Source organism: Danio aesculapii, chromosome 1 (assembly GCF_903798145.1).
Source record: "Danio aesculapii chromosome 1, fDanAes4.1, whole genome shotgun sequence".
Taxonomy (NCBI): Eukaryota; Metazoa; Chordata; class Actinopteri; order Cypriniformes; family Danionidae; genus Danio; species Danio aesculapii.
Window position 1 is genome coordinate 7,376,742 of NC_079435.1, and position 23,911 is coordinate 7,400,652.

Below are 23,911 nucleotides of genomic sequence, written 5' to 3' on the forward strand. Positions count from 1 at the left end.
TGCTTTAAACTGCTCCTTCTAAACTGAGACTGTACAGTACTGTCTCTTTAAGTGTCGAACTGCTGGAGCGGAGCCGTCAGACAACTCTTATATAATCCTCTTAGTTTGCTCAGCTTTTAAAGAGCTCTGAAGAAAGAATTTCCAATTTCACACAGCTGCCAGACGGACATCTACTTAAAAAATTATAATAATCCTATTTTGTATTTCCACTGCCATTTCTAAGGAAATTACTGTTTTTTTATTGTTTGTAGTATTATCTTATTGAAATCTATAAGCAGTTTTGAGAATAATCAATATTATGAAATGTTATACAACACTAGAAATCACATTTATCACTATATGAATTATATTTATCAACATATATTGTACAGTAATGCAACATCACTATAATAATTCTAATAAATTATGTCTGACAAGATAAATTTCATAAATAAGGAGTTTTATAACTGATTGATTATGACAGAAATACTCCTCTTAAGCTCATAATAATACAATTTCTTAATGAATGCGTCTCATATTAAAGGTTTATATTGCTAGAACTATATTGAAATCACAAATACATTTTTGGATGACAAACAAGAAATTGAAACTGAACAACAGGACAAAAATTTAATTTAATCAAAATATAAATAAACATATCAATAAATGTAAATAAAAAGGCTGTATTGTCTATTTAAATATAACTTAAATATGAATACAGAAATAAATATGCGCATATTGCATTAAAAGTGCTAAACATGTTATTTTTCCTTATTTTAAATATTTTTATTATTATTTTTATTTTTATAATTTTTTTTGTAGATTTTAGATTTTTAATAGCTTGAAAGTTGTGAATGATTTTGTAAGATTTTACTAAATATTTTCAAATACTTGAATAATTTATCTAAACTATTTTAAAAGAACAGAAAGATCAAAATCACACAAAAAATTACTGTGAAAACCTGCAAAGACATTTAATCTCAATTCAATAAAATGATTCCGTCATAATCAGTGTTTCTGGATTCATCTACTGATGAGCATCTGTCACACACACACACATGCACAAACACACGGATACGCAAACTGACGAACACGCAAACACATGATCACCCAAACGCACGAACATGCACAGACGCACGCAATCTCATACATGCAAATGCACATGGACATGCAAACACACACATGCAAACAAACGCACTTACATATACGCACGGACACGCACAGACGCATGGACATGCACAGACGCATGGACATGCACAGACGCAAGCGAAAGCACATGCAAACACACAAACATACGCAAACGCGCGCACAAACACACACACACACCCACACTCACTTACTCACCTCTTGAGGGCGGACACTTTCTTGGGTGACTTCTTCTTGAGTTTGGGCAGGGAGCGGTCCTGCTCGAAGCCCTTGTTGTCCAGCAGCTGCCTCATGGCAATGTTGGCCAGCTGCTCCATCAGCTTGAAGGTCTCGTTGATGTTCAGGAAGACGGAGAAGACGTGTTCACTGCAGCGAGTGCTCACACGCACCATATCCGGCAGCAGGAGGGTGGCGCTCTTCTCCAGCTGAGTCACATCTGCCCAGCGGACCACCAGCTTCACTGTAAAACAAAGACATTCACATGTACAGTTGAAGTCAGGATTATTAGCCCTCCTGTATATTATTCCCCCCAAATTCTGTTAAACGGAAATACTTTTTTTTTTCAACATTTCTAAACATAATAGTTTTAATAACTAATAATTTAAAATAATATCTTTGCCATGATAACAGTACATAATATTTAACTAGATATTGTTCAATATTATTGCGATTGATAAGGCACAAAATCGTCAAAAGAATAAATAATAATAATAATAATATTGCCTAAAATTTGTATTATTTATTGTCTTTTATTAGTCATTTTAGTATACAAAATGTAACTATATATTTATATAACTAGATATTGTTCAATATTATTACAATTTATGAGGCACAAAATCATCAAAAGAACAATAATAATAATAATAATAATAATAATAATAATAATAATAATAATATTGCCTATTTGTATTGTTATTTATAAGTCATTTTAGTAAACAAAGTTGAACTAAATAAAAAACAATTAAATAATGAAATATGTATATTATATATATTTATATGCGTGTTTGTCGCAAATATTCAAACAAATAGTTATAAGTAATTTGAGATGCTCTATTAATTTATTTTGTACAGTTACAGGCATTTCATTACATATTCATCATGTATCTTTTATGTTTTGAGTTTCATATAAAATGTTTAATATAATAGATCAACTATAGTAATACTTGTTGCACTGCCTTGAATTTAGGCCAATTTATGTAATAAATTCTAACAAAAGTGGCACCATTTATTCCATTTGTTTTTATTGAGAAAATTCAAGTGAAATATGACCAGGATTTGTTCTTAACAGCTCATTTGTCTATTGAATGATCATTAAAGAGGCAATAGATCAATAAGAAACACGTTTTATAATCAATTATACAATTGGAATCTTTCAATGCAGCTTTAATACACAATAAAAGTGTGAATGTTGCAAAATGCAAGCAAGTTTAGCAAATATGCAACTAAAATCTAATAAAAAAAGTCTTGTTGTATCATAAAATTTAGTGTTGATTCAGTTTAGATCAATAACAGTGCAAAGGTTGCCAAGTCCATCATTATAAAACATTCAAACACAATCTAACAGATTAATATAATGCATATAATAGCATCTTACAGTAAAATAAAAAACAGTAGTAAACAGACGCACGTGATTATGTTTTGTCTATTTTTCACATCCTCACCTTCTTTTCCGAGCAGGTATGAGTAGAAGCAGAGATGGTTGATGCTGAGGTAAAGCCAGCCCTGTCGAGGCACCTTCCCCTTCCAGTAGCTGCAGGAGTAATAGTTGACCAGCTTCTCCTCCTCCGGCATCACGAACAGCTTGCGAAACTTAGCAATGGCCTCCTTGAACTTGTCCGTGTCGTCGTCCTCTTTGATATCATGGCTTTTGTTGTATTCGGCTATAATGCCCTGCACACAAACAAGTCAAGTCAAGCTTTATTGCTATTCTGCTACATGTGTGGACGTACAGAGCAACGAAATGCGTCTCGTAGGACAACGGTGCTACATAAATTAATTATAAACACAAACACAACACTGGACATAAGAGCCATTTAAAAAAACCTATGCATAACTAACATATACAATAAGATATGTAACTATACACATAAGACATATAGATGGACACGTTTAAGCACTAACAGTCCTGATGCATTTTTCAGTCTGGAAAAGTCTTCACCATTTTGAAACTACCATTGGTCCATATGGAGTTGAAAACAAAATAATGTGAATTTTCTATTTTAAATATTTCCAAGATTTGTTTTATGGAGATATTTATTATTATTTTATTATTATACAGCGTTCTGAAATACTCAGTTCTGATTGGTCATTCGTGATATTCCAAGGTTAAGCTATTCAGAGAAATTAACAACCGCTAAAAAACGCAAGCTCATCCAGTAACTCTGAATCAACTTGAGCGTCAGTGAAAATGTTCAAATTAGGGCTGAACGATATATCGTTTGAGCATCGATATCGTGATGTGTGCATCTGCAATAGTCACATCGCAGGATTATATGGTATATCAAAGAGGAAAAGAAGAAGAAATTATTAAATATTATTTTTTAATTATTTATACAACGATGACCATGTTATTTTACATTTGATTGTTCAACATTTGCACTTGAATCCTGTCCAACTCCCCAGAAAACCATAAAGCAGTGTTTATGTATTCGTTTTTGTGTGTAATTTATTATAATTTATGCAGATACACTGCACAGAAAAAGACTTGATCATCCCAGCAGATCTAAATTGATGAAATCTTTCCAAATATAGGAATTTCATTGGGTGAAATTATATTCATATCGCAAAATATATTGCAAAGCTAAATTTTTTTAATTTTAGATTTAATATTGTGCAGCCGTAGTTCAGATCCATATACTTTACAATTTTATTTGACTGTTTGGCACCATCTTGTGTTTAAACAATGTGCAGGTTAGTGTATACTCCGTCAGCTGTTTTCATTTCTATCAGCTTTGCCTTTAATTGAAGAATTAATAAGCTATTACAGCTCAGAACAATGTTTTGTGTCTAATTTTTATGTTTTGTGGCAAGTGTAATAAGAGGGAGAAAGTACATCTAAGCTGGTTATTTTTGCAGAATAAAGCATAATATTTTACTAGTTACTTTGCAAGACAATAGTATTCAGCTTAAAGTGTAGTATAAAGAGGGGTAATTTGGTTAACTAGGCAATTTATGATAACAAGGAGAGTCATTAAACAACAGTGGCTTGTTATAATATCAGTTTTTACTTTATGTATTCTAATCAAAGTAAAATAAATCATATTTTCTCCAGAGAAACAACATAAGTTCACAGGAAAGCTAATATTTTTGTCTTCAACTGTGTATTTAAAAAAAAAAACTTGAAGTATGGTCACATCTATAAATTATCTTATATTTTACTTGAATTATAGACTTTACCACAAAGTAAATGCTTTTGGACTTTTCAGACATGTTTTACTTAGTTTTTTTTTTACAATATGAGGGACATACTTGTAAAGTCATTATTGAAACAGCATCTAAACCAGTGTGTGAAGTTTGTGTCAGACCTGTATTTTGCCCTTGACGAAGGTGGTGATGTCGTTCTCGTTCTCAAAGATGGACAGCGTTTGCAGCAGATTCTGCTCCAGCCATTCCCAGTTCTCTGTGATCTCCTTTCGAGAGCTCCCTGTCCGTACAAACACACAGAAAACACTCACAAATAAGACTAATCCAAGGCTTTTATCTGCAGAGCTTGATTTGTTTGCAGGAGTGACGAGCAGATGGGTTCAGCTTCTTCATTTCATTAGCGGTGTATTAGCACAGCTCTGCTTAGGCCTCTATCAAACTCATTACTGGCAAGCAAACGGATTCATTAACAGAGTTTGGAGACAAGTGGCCTGCAATTAGCTAGAAATGGAAATACATTATTTCATTTTTGTAATTGATCCACATGGCACTAGCAGTTTAACCAGAAATCAGATTGTCACAAAACAATTACAACGGGTTACATTACATTTGATGTTAGTGCATTTAATATATATATATATATATATATATATATATATATATATATATATATATATATATATATATATATATATATATATATATATATATATATAAATTAATAAATGTATATAAATTAATAAATATAATTATATATATATTTTTTTTAAGAAATACAATATTTACTAATATTTACTGCTGGGCAATTTTTTTTTTTTTTTTTTGTGATTATTGCCTCCAGAATAAAATTTTGTTTCAGCATAACATAACATAATATTTATTATGCATTTTTAATACACACACATACCATACATCATTTTTTTTGTTACATTAAATACTTAAATTAATATATAATTTGTATCATACATGTACATATTTTATATCTAAATATAAATAAATATTTTCTTAAATATATGCATGCATGAGTGCATTTATATAAACAAAACAAAATATACACAGTACACACACATATATACAAAACAAACTTTTACTTCGGATGCAATTACTTTTTGCCCAGCACTACTATTATAGAATATATATATATATATATATATATATATATATAGGATTAGATAGATACATAGATATATCTATAGGATTTAAAAGCCTAAATGTAATATTTTTGTGTGTGTGGAAATCTCTGACAACTAACTATTAATATCCAAATGTACTATAAATATTATGACAGAAACAAATTAGCAAGAAATCACCTGTATAATGTCTAATGATTATAATAAAATGTATAATACAATTTCTAATAATAATAAACCATTAATTAATTTAGTTGTAATACTGCCTTAAATATTAATGAAAATTATTAAAAGATATTAAATTAATTTCATCATGATTGTCTAACAATAAACAATTATCCTGTTAATTTTGTCATTTATGTGTTATAAATATTACATATTTTTGTTTATATTAACACATTTATGTGCTATTATTAGCCACCATTACATAAATTTACTCGTTTACAACATTTGACAGAAACAAAAAGTTACATTAATAACATTTGAACATTGTAAAAAATATATATAATAAAAACATTCTAATAGATACACTAAATATGAAAACTGTTGCATTATTGTTGTTATACTTATGTATCTCCTTATGCTGTAATACTTAACTGTTGTTCTTTATAGTCTCTGACAACCAACAACCAATTTCCAAAATGACACTTAAATATTTGATATTTAAGAAAACATTTGAAAGAAACAAAAACAGCTAAATTAATTAATAACATTTGAACGTTATAACATTATAATATATGTATAAATACACTACACTAAATAAAATGAATACTGCTGCATTGTTGTTCTTTATGATGACGACCAACAATCAATTTCCAAAATTACACAAATAATTTGTATTTAGAATATTTGATATATTAATATGAACTATTACGTTTATTTAGTGGTTGATGATGTCTAAACAGCAATGCACTGTGAACACAGTCTATAATTATGTGTGTTTGAGAAATGAAGCAGTGAATGCAGAGTCATGCTGAAGCCTCAGCCTGAACACATGCAGCATCTCTGGCCTTAAATAAAGACATTTAGCAAATGGCCTGCGGTGAGAGAAGAAACAGCTTGTGAAATATGAAGCAGCTCCGCAAACCAGATTAGCAGAGATTCAGAGCACTCTGAGCTCCTCTGGGAAGGCAGATCTCCTTCATCCTTCACACACACACTTCAGGCTACAGACGCACCATACTGAGAGACTCCACACACACCATACTCATACATTCATCCCACATTCAACTTTATCATCTGTTTACTAACATCTGACTATTTTCTGCTCAGGATTAAACACAAAACAAAACATAAATCACTCCACAATGTGCAAAAATATATAATTTATTTCGAAAAATGTTATTTAAATATAAGATTTAATGCATTTTAAATAAATAATTGAACTGAAGACTAAAAACTGAAGACTGCACACTGTGTTTTAATGTATTTGCATTATTAAAGTAAATGTTTATTATATTATTTAGGGCTACTTTTAGATTTAAAAATATACAGTTTAAGGCAAATTCAACCCCCAAACACATATTTAAAAATAAAAGTTGTAATAACACTTTTCCAATAACTAATTTATTTTGTCTTTGCCTTTGATGACAGTAGATAACTTTAGATAACTTACTTTGCAAGATACTAGTATTCAGTTTAAAGTCCAATTTAAAGGCTGTTGTCTAATTAAATTACGTTAATTAGGCACGTCATTGGACAACAATTGTTCTGTCGCCAATCGGAAATGTAATAACATAATAATATGATAATATTTCACCATATATAGCAATATTACCCACAGCAGTTTTTACATCATAAAAATAAATCATTTAAAATCTGGCATACAAAAAATGTTTACTTTCTCCAGAAGAAAAATATAATAGAATATACTGTGAAAAATGTCCTTGGTATGTTAACCATTCCTTGGGGAATAATAATAAAACAAAATACAATTTTACAAGATAAAGGCTAAAGATTTTATATTCAACTGCATTTAGATTTACATTTAAAAGAAAAAAATACAGCGAAAAAATAACAATGATCACTACTAACTTAAAAAGTTTTATGATTTTTAATATAATAACACAAAAAGTATCAGACTTTTTACTGTCATTATTACTACTGAAACGGAGTTATTAAGAAACAACATGCTTGTTTGTGCTTTATATTAACAATACTGCTAAATATATCATCCACAGTCCATATATTTTGTATTATTGCACACACATTAGGTATTTATAATACAAGTAATAATAAAAGTTTTTTATTATTTTATAATATTATTTTATTAAAATTTTAAGGATTTAAGGTGATGTCTGACAACTAACTATTAATATCCAAATGTACTCTAAATATTATGACAACAGTGCCTAGTTCTGTAGCCAATTGGGATTTTTTAATACTATTTACCATATATAATAATATTCACCATAGCAATTTATAAATTTTAAACATGAATACATAATTAAATAAATAAATAAATAAATAAATAAATAAATAAATAAATAAATAAATAAATAAATAAATAAATAAATAAAAATTAGCCAGAAGAAAAATATAATAGGACATACCATGAAAATGTCTGTGCTATGTTAAACATTACTTGGGGAATATTAAAAAGTAAAATAAAATACAATTACACAAGATAAAGGCAAATAATTTTATATTCAACTGCATTAGATTTACATTTAAAATAAAAAATTAAGTTAAAGTGAAATAAAACACCTGATCATTACTAATTTAAAAAGTTTTAGGATGTCATAAAAATCAGACTTTTTACTGTTATTGCTACTACTGAACTGTGTTATTAGGAAACAAAACGCTTGTTTGTGCTTCTACGCATAACAAATACTGCAAAACATCATCCACAGTCCAATGTTTACATAAAATCAATCTACCACTGACATGGTGTGTAGTTTCATACAGTAAGTGCTCTTAAAGGGACAGTTTACCCAAAAATGAATATTCTGTCAGCATTTACTCACCGTTTAGGGAGAGTAAATAGTGAGTAAATGTACATTTTTGGGTGAACTATCCCTTTAAAAGGCAACCAGCATTGATTTTGCCCTGAGCTGATCTCTAAAAGCCTCTGTTCACCAAGTGCACATTGATTTCAGTCTCCAGCGTGAGCTAAAGTACAGCGCAAGCCTTGGGGAGCAGGCGGAAGTGTTGTTTTACCGTGAGCGATGGTCCAGTAGACCAAGGAATCAGGAGTCTGGTAGAGGATTCGGTATGGGGCCACACGGGCACTGGAGTCCAGCACAACGTCAAGGGTCCCAACCAGCAGTCCTGAGGAATAACAGATGAACACACATAATCAGGAGGATAATGCAAAAGATGTTGAGGAATCAGGAGCCTTGAACAGGCTAAAGTGACAGTACTTCAAATATACTATACATAAATAAACTAATTTATTAATGAATGAATTAAATATATAAAGCAATAATTATTTTAAATTATTATATTCAATTACTTCATTAAATATTTTTATTAAGGGTTTTCATTCTATTTATTTATAAATTCCAGCTATTCATTAAGATCAAATAATTAAAGTTACAGTCGATATTGAAGACTCAACAGACCATTTCCAGAATTGTGTAACTATTTTAAATATTATTTATATATTATAATTTATTTATTATAAAAAAATGATAAACGTTCATATATTAATTAATAATATTTCAATTATTAGCATTTTTTGCAAAAAGTAAAAAAAAAATGTATTAGGAAATACCGTATATATATGTACACAAACAAATAAAATACATATAAACACATATATACCGAGCACAACATACATGAGTACAGCACTTTGAAAACGAACATTTCAGTTCATTTCTCAATGAATATAGTCAATATATTTTGGTGCATTAAACAAAACACTCTTATTAAACAGTTACTTTTATTAAAATAACAGTGTGATTACAAAACTACAAAGTATATATAGATCAAAATTGTTCATTATTTAAGCTTTGGCATAAAACAAGTATCCAAAATTGCAATGCTACTTAATATTTTGACCAAATAAAGGCACCGTGTTTTGATGATACCTGGTTGCAAAGTGGATGGGTAGCAATAAAACTCGCCTCAAAGTCTGCTGCCGGTAACCCCTTTGGGCAAGCCTGAAACTGAGGTTAACGGCTCTGAACAGCACTAGCAGTGCTGCGGGGCGAGACTAGTGCTACAAATCACTATCAGAGTGACAGACATGCCAGATGAAGACCTGTGAAACCTGCAGATCAGAGGATCAGATGATCTCTCTACAGATACAACACACTTTCATGATCCTGGACCTGTTCAACCCGTCTCAATAAGTACCGGCAGACATGGGATTTAAGGAGATGTAAAAAAACAACAACAAGATTTTCACTATTGACAATAAGCATTAAATGGAGTTATTTATGGGGAAACAACTTCTGGAATGTTAATAAAAGAGCATTGGGAGTTGAGTTTTAACAATCAAGTAATGATAACTCGATAAAAAATAGACCTGTTGTGAGGGCTGAGGTTGTCAATCAATTGTGCATGCTTTTTAGAAACTATCTATTGACATCAATTCAACTTATTTGTGAAAATTAGATTTTAATAGTGGAATTCATTCAAAAATAACTACATTACCCATAATGCTGTACTGAAAATTCACCTATAATAGAGTTGCAACAAGAAAAAGTGAAGCAAGACAGATCTTTAGCTCCACCCAATCATATAAAACTTCACAAATGAATCTTCAAAATATGGAAACACTTGTATATGCTTGCATATTACCAAAGAAACCTGATGCATGCGTTAAGTGCAAAAACAAACTAAATCTTTAAATGAATAGTTTTCTATATTTTACTGCTGTTTTTATAACTTGGTCTTTTTATTTTCATACATGCCTTAGCTTCGAATCAAAGTTTCTCCTTGTAGCTGCTTGTTTTGGATCATGGTTCATCAAGCTTTAACGGTTTTTCTTTTTTAAATCCCTATGTGAAAAACTTATGGAAAAAAATCTTTAAGCAGCAACATTTCTGTAAAAGTGGGTGGGCACAAATGCACTCTAATCAATGATGTTTTGCTATTGGTGGATCTAATATGAGTGACATGTTAACTCCACCCATTTTTGGCAGAAAGAAAAAAACTGCCAAAAATATTAGCCAAAAAATAGGACAATGCACTGCACATCGGTTTTTACATTAGACGCAGAAAGCAATCCGCTATGAAACCCATTCATTTCACCAGCTGAAAGGGAAAAAGCAGCAGAAAGCACCACTGACTAGCTTGCACATGCACCTTGGTCAAAATTCAAAACAGCTCAATATTCTTCTCTGCGGATAACCTAATCATATACGCATCCGTGCGTGAACCGCACATGCTCACTGACTAAAAAAAAAAAAAGTCCACTCAAATAACATCAACAGGAGATTTCTATGCAGTATACTTGTTCCTGCTGCATGCAATAGCTACTGTGCTCTAACAATTAGTATAGTTTAAAGTTGAGTTAAATTTAAAATGTCTTACAAAGTTAAATTATTTAATAAAATAATAAATATTTCTTACACAGCATTTTCTGTTTTGGTTTTCGCCCAAGTGCATTCAGAGTTTTTCAGTTTCCACCTATAATCTTCATTTGGTGCATCCCTATAATATTTTGCAATCATCTCCATCCCTAAAGCCCAGCAAAATCAGAAAAGCGCATTAAGAAACGAACTCTTTTCATTTAATATCACTGTGAAACCACAGATTTTCCCCAGACTTGCATGTGTGACTCAGGATCCACCAAATAGCTGTGAGTTCCTCTTTGTGCTCGAGTCTGTAGGAGTGATAATAACACCCCCCCCCACCCCCCACCACAAACACATGACTTTCTGTTCTTGCTTTCATATGCTCGGATGAGCCACGGTTTCCTTGGTTGCGAAACAAGAGAGCGGAGATTTGAGGATACTGTACGGATCACATGATCTATTGAGCGGTGCGCTGGGTGGTATGTTTACAGGAGCTTCAAGCGTCAGCAGCATTCGTCTGTTCACTTCCAGTATTTCCAGTTTCTCTGACAGTAAAAGCCAAACCACTGCATTCCTGTGTTATATGCAAATGACATCATGCTTGACATAACTCTTCAAATGCATTTTATAACCTCAACAATTATTACACAATATATGTATTTAATTTTTTAAATGATGTCATTCAAAACAAAATGAGTTAAATTTCATCATACAGTGTCATTTCAATGAAATATTCTGAATAATTTACTGCGGCATATAAAAATAGAAACATATTCCAAACAAAACTAAATATTGGAAACTAGGGCTGTATCGATTTCACAATATGTGCATCGGCAATTGTCACGTCGGATGATCTGCAATGTAGAACCGATATCATAATTGACCCTATTTCAAAACACTCGAGATTTGTGGACTAATTGCAGTGTTTATTTATATTTACCAATACTTTTAGCAATTATGTGTGTTTTCAGGCCCTGTGTGGGGATTTGAAGTCAGTTTAAAGTATTCAGGCATAAGAAATTGGGCTTCTAACTTTAACTGTATTTGTGTTTAAATATACAGGACTATACAGTATTTCACATTTGATTATTATATTTGTGTGCTGATTTTATTACAGAACATCATAAAGTTATAAAATCATATCATTGCTCTACTGTACTTTTCAATGTTTGTGATTGGTTTATTATAATCTATGCAGATGCCATATGAAATCATCCTAGTGTATATACAATTATATATTCTTTACAAACAGGCATATTGATTTCATCTGGTGAAATTACTCAATATCGTAATATATATCATAGAAAAAAAAATATCGCAATGTCAGTTTTTATTAGAAACTACAGTGATAATAACAATTGCATAAAATCATTAAAATCTAAAAACTCTAATATTACTGCTGGAGAAATGTCTATTAATGCATTCCTGAATAATAATAATACAATATTCTCTGGTCATCAAGCGTTGTGTTATATTATCAATAATAAGAAGTATGTGCATCCACTTTCTTTTTAAAATAAATTGGGAAACACCTTAAATTTAATTCTCACTATTAACTAGTGGATTAGCTGCTTACTAGTACTTAGTTGAAGTCAGAATTATTAGCCCCCCTGAATTATTAGCCCCCTGTTTATTTTTTCCCCAATTTCTGTTTAACGGAGAAGATTTTTTTTTCAACACATTTCTAATCATAATAGTTTTAATAACTCATTTTTAATAACTGATTTCTTTTATCTTTGCTATGATAACAGTAAATAATATTTGACTAGATATTTTTCAAGACACTTCTATACAGCTTAAAAGTGGCATTTAAAGACTTAACTAGGTTAATTAGGTTAACTAGGCAGGTTGGGGTAATTAGGCGTTATTGTATAATGATGGTTTGTTCTGTAGATGGAAAAAATATATATAGCTTAAAGGGGCTAATAATTTTGACCTTAAAATGTTTTTTTAAATATTAATAACTGCTTTTCTTCTAGCCGAAATAAAACAAACAAGACTTTCTCAAAAAGAAAAAATATTATCAGACATACAGTGAAAATGTCCTTGCTCTGTAAAACAATTAAAAAAAGAAAAAAAAAATTCAAAGGGGGCTAATAATTCTGACTTCAACTGTAAACTGTTTATAAATAGATATTCTGCATCTTATTCTACATCCCTAATCCCAAAAATGAAATATTGCCTTATTAATAAGCAGCAAATTATGAGCTAACTGAGGCACAAGTCATTGTCAGTGGTATGCTAATAGCGAGAATGTAGATTAATATAAAGTGTGGCCATGAATTAGAATATTCTATTTTTGGCTCATGAATATTAATTAAGCTGCTTGACTGGACAACCCCAAAAGGTTCCCAAGCAACGCCTGCCAGAATTAATGTTCATGCAGTATGGCTTAAATTCACACTGTTACACTGTAGAAGAGTCGTTTAACACTCTTTGTTTCATATCAAGGGGCAATCACACTAGATATTTCACACATGAAAAAAAAATAAATAAATAAATAAAAAATAAAAAAAAAATCACATCATATCGCAATCCATACACACACACACCACGATGACACTCCATGGTAATAATAAATTCTACAATTTCACAACACTGCATGCAGCAACCATACCACACCAAACCAGCAAAGAAGTCTGCAGTAGGGCTGCACAATATATTGCAAAAGTATAGTTATAGCAGATATGTGTGATAAATTACATTTATTTTATGAAATTATTTTCTAATCATAAATTTGACCAATCAGATGGGGCCTTACTATCTTTAGCCCCACCTCCCCAGTAGTTGCTGTTGTGCTATTGGCTAGAGCAGCCCAAAGCTGAACCCAGAGCTGAAAATAAACACTAATGGCAGGAAAATGACAACAGTCAGAGTCAGAATATCTGTGCAGGTTTACACTCGTTCATAGTGTTTTAAATCTTATATTATAACAAATACTGTTATCGCCGTACTCAGCAAGAATATTGCATATCACATATTTTTCCAGTCCATATCATGCAGCCCTAGTCAGTGCAGGTTTTTATTGTAAATAAAATAATTGTAAAAATTAACTAAATTATTTAAAAATACAAACATGTAAAATATTATAAATTACATGAAGAATTTCAAGTACATTTGGAAATGTTACCATAAAGACTAACTGAGATTCAACAGGGTTAATTAGAAATACTAAATAAATAAATAACATCTAAAATAAAAAAAAATAAAGTAAAAATAAATCATATATTATTATAATATCACATAAATAATACTCAAATAAGACTGATTTTATATTGAGTCAAGATACCAGCGACGTTTCGATAATTTTGTATTGGTCAAATAGAGAACAGGAATAACGGCAGTCTGCCACACATTACAAATTAATTCTAAAAGGCAGATTTAGCCAAGACCCTTCACTCTTGTTTAGTCACGCACTGCATTACTTTCATTTTTCACAGGAGCACACAGTGTGATGCACAAGTGAAAAAGCCAGGTTACATATATTACAAGGAAGTAGGAAAGCAAGAGAATGAAATGCATGTGCATATTTTGTGCAACATTTTAAAGTATAAACAAGAGATGAGTTAGTAGAATTCACACTGGTCTTTTACAGATATTCACATGCATTTGACCACATGAGAGTTTACAATAACAATCAGATCAAATGCATTTTCAACTACCTTCACAAGCTTTTCACAAACCTCACCAATTTTCAACATCATTTACACACATATTTAATGCTATAAACTTATCAGATTGACAAAATACATCCTAATTGCTGGTGTAAAAAAATCTTATTTTTCATTAAAAAACTATTTAGTATGTAGCCACAGTACACTGATGTCCCATGACCTTATTACAAAGTAGGCATGTGCCGGTATCACATTTTCATGCTGCGATTAATTGATTGAGCTTTTATCACGGTATACGGTATTATCACGATATTGTAATTTTACTAGAGAAACAGGTAAAAAAAACACAATAAACTTCAGTTTCGTCAACTTAGTAACTTTAATAATTTTTTAATTAACTAAAAGTACTTCAAACATTTAAATACAAACAAATATAAATAAAACAATACACAATATAAAAGTAAACTTGAGCAATTATATCAAAGTGAATGTGCAAAGGGAAACCGTCTTCGATCAGCAATCCCTGTGCATTTTTTTGGAACCCAAAATATTTCCAAACCTCTGACTTTACCCTTTTTGAAGGGGGATAAATTGTCGGCAGCGTTCCTCTTTCCGCCATGCTTCTTCTTCGTGTGAGGATAAGAGAGCGGTGGCAGCGGCGGCGCGCACTGCGTGCACACAGTGCTTCGACATGCGGGGATTGTTTACATCAGAGTGCGCATCAGTTCTGCGCAGCATATATGCAGTGTTTCTTCAAGCGGTTGATGGAAAATAAGCTGAAGGGGGATAAATTGTCGGCAGCGTTCCTCCTTCCGCCATGCTTCTTCTTCGTGTGAGGATTATAGTGCGGTGGCAGCGGTGGCGCGCACTGCGTGCACACAGTGCTTCTACATGTGGGGATTGTTTACATCAAAGTGCGCATCAGTTCTGCGCAGCATATACGCAGTGTTTCTTCAAGCGGTTGATGGAAAATAAGCTAAGGCGCGTTCCAAGAATATAAATTCGGATCTATTATTTTTCACGGTATTTTGAAGTGCCCACTTGTGATTGTGATTTATCGCATTACCGAATACCGGCACAAGCCTATTACAAAGATGAATCAAGAAATGAGCATCCAGTTATTGTTCTGCTGATAAAAAATGCATTGTAATTGATTACAATTTTCACACCATACATTTGTACACCGCACATTTAATTTTTTGACTATTATAGTTTTTTTTACATATGTGCTCATGCTCTCCTGTCCTGTGCATTTAAATACTTGTCTGGGAACACAATCCAATCTGTCCTGTGATTCTTGCGAGTCTTGTTAAGACTGTAGGAGGGACGTTTCGCTGTCGTCTTTTTTCCCTCATCCTAAATATAGAACATTCTGCTCTCAATTGAATTCATCTCTGCTCAGACAAAAACAGTCTTTCCAGCACATGAACACAATCAATATTCTCTTGAACAGCATCAACCTGATACAACTCTATTGAATAGCATTAAAAACCAAAGGAGCGATCAGCTTTAACCAGATTTAGCCACAGAAAAGGCCTTTAGTCCTAAATGAACACACACAAAGCACGAGGCTTTGAACAAAACTGCATCTGTCTTAGACTCGAGTGTGTTTAAAAATACATCACCTACAATTAGATTGCTCAAAAGAGGCATTTCTTTCATATAAACACCAACTTCAACTTAGTATGAGATCGCTAAATAGAAGTGGGAGAAAAACATCAGGAAAGATTTGAATTAGAGCTGCACAATATAATCAAAAATTATCATTATCTTGATAATAGTATGTGCAATATCCATATCGCAGTGCAGTGCAATAACTTTAACTTTATGTGGCAAGCATTTGTGTAGGTAGGTGCTGTTAGGTGGACCTAGAGCTGAAAATAAATACTAGTGCTGGGTAGACAAGACAGGAAAATGACATGACAACAGCCAAATAAGTATCTGAATTTCCTCCGAGGAAGTCTAATTGTTTTAAAAGTCACTGTTTTTTTTTATTATTTAATTAGCCTAGAAAAATATTTATTACTTGTTTATTTTAGTATGATCATTGCATAAATAATTATTTTAAAGTGCTGATAAAATAGCGTTATTTTTAATTAGTTATATCATAAGAAATTTTGTTGTTGCACTGAAAGTCATTTTTAAATATATAATATGTCAATATGTTTTCACAACCATATAATAACAAAGACTATAGAAAACACAAGACGTGTCACTTGTATAGTTTAAAATCGGAAAAAAGTGTAGTGGTCAATATGGTGAATGAAGCCCCGCCTACTAGTACAGAAGGCAATTATTGATCGTAATAGACTGACGTTTCTCCGGGGGAAAAGCTCAGACCAGACGTGTGTTTTCATGACAGTTTGGTGGTCAACAAACACTGGAATCTCAGCGAATACTTGCGTCACAGACATAAGAAATATATACAAATAAAGCTTGAAAATGAACCAAGTGCACTTGAAAACAAGTGTTTTTGGTTTTGTAATCTGCATAAAATGATCGCGAGGTGCAGTCCGTCCTGTCAAACGCACATCACATGACAGCAAATACTCAAACACACACAAACTTGTAAACAAAGAGTCTCTGTTATTTCTGGAAATTTGCCATCCAGACCAAGTTGTGAATAACTTCAGAAGAGCAGCTCAATCTGACGAAGCACTATTCAGGGGATCATCATGTGTAGAACAGCTATAAATGAGGTTGGTGTCGTGATCTCGTTGCTTTCGAATGCGCACACGCATTAGATTAGGCAACCTGAAAATATGCAGATTTTGTTTGATTCGAATATTTAGAAATGAAATGTAAGAGACAGATGTTGTTTAAGTTTATTGGTGATTCCAAATGTGTAATGTAATCGCCAAGCTTGGTTAACAGGTTTGGGGAATTTGATGTTTGCCCATTCAGACAGAATGCCCGAGCATTCTGCTTGAGAGGCGTTTCAAAGATGGCCACCAAGTAAAATGACTTGCCTTAACCTTCCTGTCAATTTCTGGTCAAATCTGACCGATTGACAACTTAAAACACCCCTAAATATTGTGTTTTATATCTAATTCCCTCAAGGCCTTATGATATCCTCCACACTACGCACTCGAACATATAAAAGTGATAATCACTACTTCTGGTGAATTTTGTGTGTTTTAATCTACCGTGTTACATCTGTGGTGTTCCCGGTCAAAAGTTTATTAGGAAATAAATGGGTATCCACATTCCACTCCAACTCACTCACTCACACATTTCAGACTGAACACCGTCTTTTGTGGGTACACATCTCTTTCCCATGCTTATATGCCAATATTCCCTCGTGATTACCTCTATGACATTACATGTTCATTTTGTAATACATTTTCAGTGCAGTTACTTCATGTTTAATTCTATAAATGCATGTTAAACATTAGTTTTAGACATTGTTTACAGCTAAAGAATCTTGAATAAATATTTGGTGGTGAAAAAATGCTTTTTGAGCTAAAGTAAGGGTCAGGAGGTGAACACGACAGGAGGGTTAAAGGGACTTTGATAATAATCAGCGACACAGGCTAAAAATAAAGGAGGGATGCCCCAAACCCCACCCCTATACATGCCCTTACTGGGGGATGAGAACATCTTACTAAAATGTATAAATGAACGTACAAATGAACACCAATTAGCCACTAAATCAGGGGTGTCCAAACTCTGTCCTGGAGAGCCAGTTTCCTGGAGAGTTTAGCTCCAACACTAATCAAAGACACCTGAAACAGCAAATCAAGCTCTTACTAGATGTACTAGAATCTTTCAGGCAGGTGTGTTGAAGCAAGTTGGAGCTAAACTTAGCAGGACACCGGCCCTCCAGGACTGAGACTGAACACCCCCGCACTAAATAAAAAAGCTGCAAACTGCAATGAGATTGATTGCATTGCCAACATGGCAGATGGGATGCTTTAAATAACAAAATAATAATAAAAAATGGTATTTTTAGATGCAAAGATGAATTTTGCAAGAATGTCTCCTTAATTTGTTCAAGTTAAAGATACTTACTCCTCGACTCATGATTCATGATACAATTTTTGGGGGGATTTTTCTGACAAATGAGGAGAAACAATTTAGAAAACAATAGGTATACATTTAATAAAACTAAAAGGGCACTTTATTCAGTTCTAAATAGTTTCAACAAATCTTGTTAGAAAAATCCTGAAAAAACTGAACCATGAATTGAACCGTGAGTCGAGTGAATCATTATGTTCCCGCTAAACATATAGATCGGCTCTTTTTTGTTGCTTCTGGCCAAACGCCGGCTCCCTGAGACTCTGTGGGTCAGTCTGCTGGGCCGTGCCAGCCTCACCGACTCACACTGGCACACAGCTCGCACATTTATGTAACAATGACATCATCTTCCCTCGCTAGTGTACGCTTTTGTGTCTGTCGCTCCTCACCGATAGACACAAAGAGGTAGATGCACAAATACTGCCAACGGTTAGAACTCTTCCAGCGCTGATCTCTGCTACTACCACACTGATTACTGTTCACTAGCACCCGTCAAAAGCCCATCATGACAGCTGTCAATCAAAGTTTAAGAGCCCATGAATGCCTTTAAATACATGTCTGGTCAATAAAACACAACACCACCACATCGGCTCAATTTTCTGTACAGAGACACTGATAATAAACATACCACACATGTTTGGTGAGAGTATCTTATATGAGAGGCTTTTTAATTGGTTTATTAGAGGGGTAATATACCCTCTAGGTCAATTCAGTAGCCCTTTTAATAGAGTCCAGGCTAAATTTTGTGCTAAAAACTTCTGACATGAAAATGCATGGTAATTTTATAGGATCCCCCCCCCCCCCTGTCGTCAGGCAAACGGATTATTAGCTATAAAAAACGGCATTGAATAACAAATATATTTGGCTGCTTGACAAGCTGCTTTTGTTCCTCTTTTGGATAAAAGCACAAATGTTGTGTGATATCACTTACAGTCATTGTGAAACCCCATTAGTCAACCGCTAGTTATGATTACAGCCCCACGTCTACACAATAAAACATCCCACATAGACTATTTTTTTTTAAATTTATGCATGATGGAAATTACGTTTGTAAGGCTGTATACTCTGTATGGTCTACACTGCCATATGCATATAAATCAATTGCAAATTATTAAATCAATTAAAATAATTTTTGAAATGCTAAATGCCAGTCAGAGGTAAATATTTCTGAATAATAACTTTTGTTTTGCAAAACACTCACTGACTGAAATCCAGCTTTCTAATTTGTATTTGGTTTTATTATTGTATATTTAATTTTTGTAATATCACTTAATAACATGAACAGAATTAACCTAAACCTTGGTCAAGCTATGTCACTATAGTAAAAAGTAAACATACAAAATGTGAATTTCAAAATTCATGGTAATATTTGTATATTTTGCTGATAATATGTTGGTAAATGTTAAAAATAAATAAAAAAATAATATAATAAAACTTTTTCATATATTAATAAAATATTGAACATTAATACATTTACCCAGCCTATTTAATAAATTCAATATATTATAATAATATAATATTTAAACTGATCAATTACTCAAATATTTGTAATATAAAATATTTGGGTCTTTTATACTTTCTCAATTCAAGTTTACTTGTATAGCATTTTTCACAAAAATTATTCCAAAGCAGTAATATGTAATAACAATAACACATTAACTTAAATGTATTTGCATATTGTCTGTTGTTTGAGTATTAAGTGTTTTATAAAATAACCTAGGACTCTATAGGTGCATTTTATCATTTTAGGACGGTGGTTCCTCTCATGTGAACAGGGGCGGATTTAACCAATAAGCGAGGTAAGCAGCCGCTTAGGGCCCTAGGAAATTTGGGGGCCCCCAATAAATACCTAGGAGCACAAATTATCGGTAACAAATTATAAGGTGAGGAACTAATAATTAACCTTTTTATTAAATTTTACATCCCTGCAAATTCGTCCCCCATCCCAACATGGTGGAACAGTCCAGCAGTCAAATCAGATGAAGACTGAGTTTATAAAAATGAAAGAGTTTATTATTTTTAATAAACTATTAATTATTTTAAGAAAGTAAAAAAATAGAAGATTGAGTAATAAAAGATAAGACAGCTAAATAAATAAATAAAAATAGAAACGGGGTGCATATTAGGACTGTTGGGCCCCATGGGGCTGGAATTGTTTAGGCACCCCAAATCACTAAATCTGCCCCTGCATGAGGACGATGGCTTTGTGTCCCCAAAAAGACTTAAATGAATCCCATGAATGAGGTAAAGTTGGTGTTATATTCACAAATTATGACCTTCTCCTTTCAGAAAAGTAAAATTAGCAGCTAATGAATATCACAGTACAACATTGTTCACAGTCAATTGAATAGTGCTAAGGTTGCTTTTGAAGTCATACTTGCATGTTATATCAGACCAAATATTCAAAGTATTGTTGTAAACAGAATAAGGACCGTTAAATGAATGAATCTGCGAATATAAAACCAACTTTACCTCAATAATGCCTTGTATTACACCATATTGTATACATGGTGTTTTGTTTAGTGTTCTGTCCACACGGGCACGCGCACAAACACACGCGGCGTGACCGACATGAGCGCGCGTCCACCTGAGTGCACAAGCATGAATGAAAACACCTGTGAAGTCGCCGTCATCACAAAAACACACAATCATGCAAGCGGCTCATTGAGAAATCAAGGCTTTCTCTACCTGCGAGTCCTCCTCCGCCATCCCCGTGGCCCTTTCTCTTCTGCAGGACGAAATACGGATTGGCTCTCTCTGTCATCCATAACGCGCTGGCCAACAGCACCTCCTCAGGGTTCACCCACATCTTCAGCTCGATCTCCTCACCTGGGACATCAAAATAAATCCCGTATATCTAGTGTGTTTGATAAATCTCACATATGAGGTCCGGTGTGGAGTCGAGTTTATCCAAGCGGAAAATCGCCAGAGCGCGCTTCGAAAACCTAAATGGTGTAAAACACAAAATTATCGACTGTCAGTAAAATACATCGCTTGCTACGTCGAACTGGTTGATAATAATAAAAATGTGTGCTTTAAAAATAAATATAGTCCTTCGGGAGGTCGTTATAAGACGCGCGCGCACCTTTAGCGTTAAATACTAACGTTCGCATAAACAGCTCTTCTGACAACGACGGCTAAATCTAAAAATGAACATCAAACTGCTGGAGTTGTTGATTCCGGAGACTCATACTGAGATGTTTTAAAGAGCCACCGAAAGCACGCCGAGTAAACAATGCCTGACATTTCAGCCGTGGTTTTAATGATGCTCTTTTACTCACTAGCGCCACTGCAGCACGAACGGCGGCGCGCAGGAGGCCTGCGTCACGGGCATGCCGTCGTGACGTCATTGGTGTGGGCGGGAAGGCACGTTGGTTCGTAAACAGAAAACTGGTCAGATTGGAAAGCATAACAGGGTCTGGAATTTACGTTTAACAGTCTCTCTGTAATACAATTAAAGTAAAATAGAAACACCTCCATCACTTGATTTACCTATGTGACAAAATGTTAAACAATAATAAAAAATCGCTTAATATTGTGTGTTACTCTATTGGACTCAAGAATGTTTTGAATTGATACTGAAGATGAAGTATTCTAGATTACAATATTAAAGATTTGATTCTGTGATAAAGATGTATTTTGTTGTAAGGAAAAGTAAGAGTTGGAGCAAAGTTTGGTGACTAATAATGTATGGGACATTCTACCAGAAACATACATTATCTGTCCCTGAAATAAAAACATAAATACCGTCAATAAAAAGTATTTGATCCCAAAAATGTCTAAAATAAACTGTGTGTTGATTTCTGTGAGTTGTTCTGTATAGGAATATGTCAGTCATTTGGTTCTCAGATTTTTGTTCTTTATTAAAAACACTTTACACTGTACAAACCCTGTCATTGTCATCAGCCCAATTGAACCTACAGCCTTAATGGTTTTGTTATGCTAAAAACTGTTATTTAGAAATAATACTTCAGGAATAGCAAGTTTAAGTTGTTATTATTCACATCAATTAATTAAAACATGAAATCATAAATAAATTCTATAAATATATAATACAAATAAATGTACAATTGTCTCTATGTTTCTGTCAGTCCTGTTACATTTACAGTAAATTTAACATAAAATGTGTGCAGTACTATGTGGAGGCTGTGACTCGGAAGTGACACCGTTTGATGGAGAAGCTGACAGTGATCAAGGATGCAGTCTATCAATTAATTGTATGATTTGATGCTTGTTTTTGTATGATTTTTTTTTTTGAAGAAAACAAGCTTAAATGGCCCTGACACATTTTTAATAAGTGTAAATGTAAGTTTTTGGTAGAATGTCTCGTATGGGAAATAGGCAAGCCGTGCAGCACGTACAGATACTGGAAGCCTGTGCTGGAATTTCTCCTGTGGTGTTGCTATCAGTGTGTGAAGAGTGGGAGAAGAGGGTTGAATTGACAATCCAACACAATGAGCAGCACATTGAACACATTTTATAAGTGGTCAGAAACTTGTAAATAACTCAGGAAAGATTAAAGTTACTTTAAAACCAAGCACACCATTGTTTTTCTAGTGAAATTCCCAATAAGTTTGATGTGTCAAATGACCTTCTTCCTATTGAAAAAACAAAAGTCGGATCCAAGATGGCCGACTTCAAAATGGCCACCATGGTCACCACCCATCTTGAAAAGTTTACCCTCTCACATATACCAATGTGCCACAAACAGGACGTTAATATCACCAACCATTTTATTAAGGTGTATCCATATAAATGGCCCAGCCTGTGTGTGCATATATATATATATATATATATATATATATATATATATATATATATATATATACACACATTACTGTACATTCTAATATATTTTTGTTTGTTTTGTTTATTTTATTATGATTATTTTAAAGTGGATTTTTTTATTTTAATAAATAAATTGTAAATATTCATATTTCATAAATCAATCATAAATCAGTTTTACTTCAGTCTGTCTCACCTGTCGAGCAGAGGTATAATAAATAAATATCCTACACTGGAAAGAAATCCTGGTGCAAAACCATAATTATGGAAAAGATTGGACATATATTAAAAGGCAAATCCAAGTCATTTCAGAAGCTGTGGGAAATTCCTTTGACCTGTTTTGGTATTGATTATAAGTCTATTTACCCTTAACTGTGCACACCGAGATATTGTAATATTGTTTTGAATTAGA

At 32.9% G+C, this 23,911-nt stretch overlaps 1 protein-coding gene across 1 annotated transcript in view; it reads right to left on the reverse strand.

Moving 5' to 3' along the window:
• tbc1d9 (TBC1 domain family, member 9 (with GRAM domain)) overlaps window positions 1-21,914 on the reverse strand; it is a 41,942-nt gene extending 20,028 nt beyond the window's left edge. The window contains exons 1-5 of the mRNA XM_056463687.1: window positions 21,403-21,914; window positions 8,778-8,888; window positions 4,650-4,768; window positions 2,787-3,015; window positions 1,324-1,585 (exon numbers count right to left, since the gene is read on the reverse strand). Coding sequence (XP_056319662.1) covers window positions 1,324-1,585; window positions 2,787-3,015; window positions 4,650-4,768; window positions 8,778-8,888; window positions 21,403-21,523 — 842 coding nt within the window. The 5' untranslated portion in view covers window positions 21,524-21,914. The remainder of the gene's footprint in view (window positions 1-1,323; window positions 1,586-2,786; window positions 3,016-4,649; window positions 4,769-8,777; window positions 8,889-21,402) is intronic.
• Between the last annotated feature and the right edge of the window lie 1,997 nt (window positions 21,915-23,911).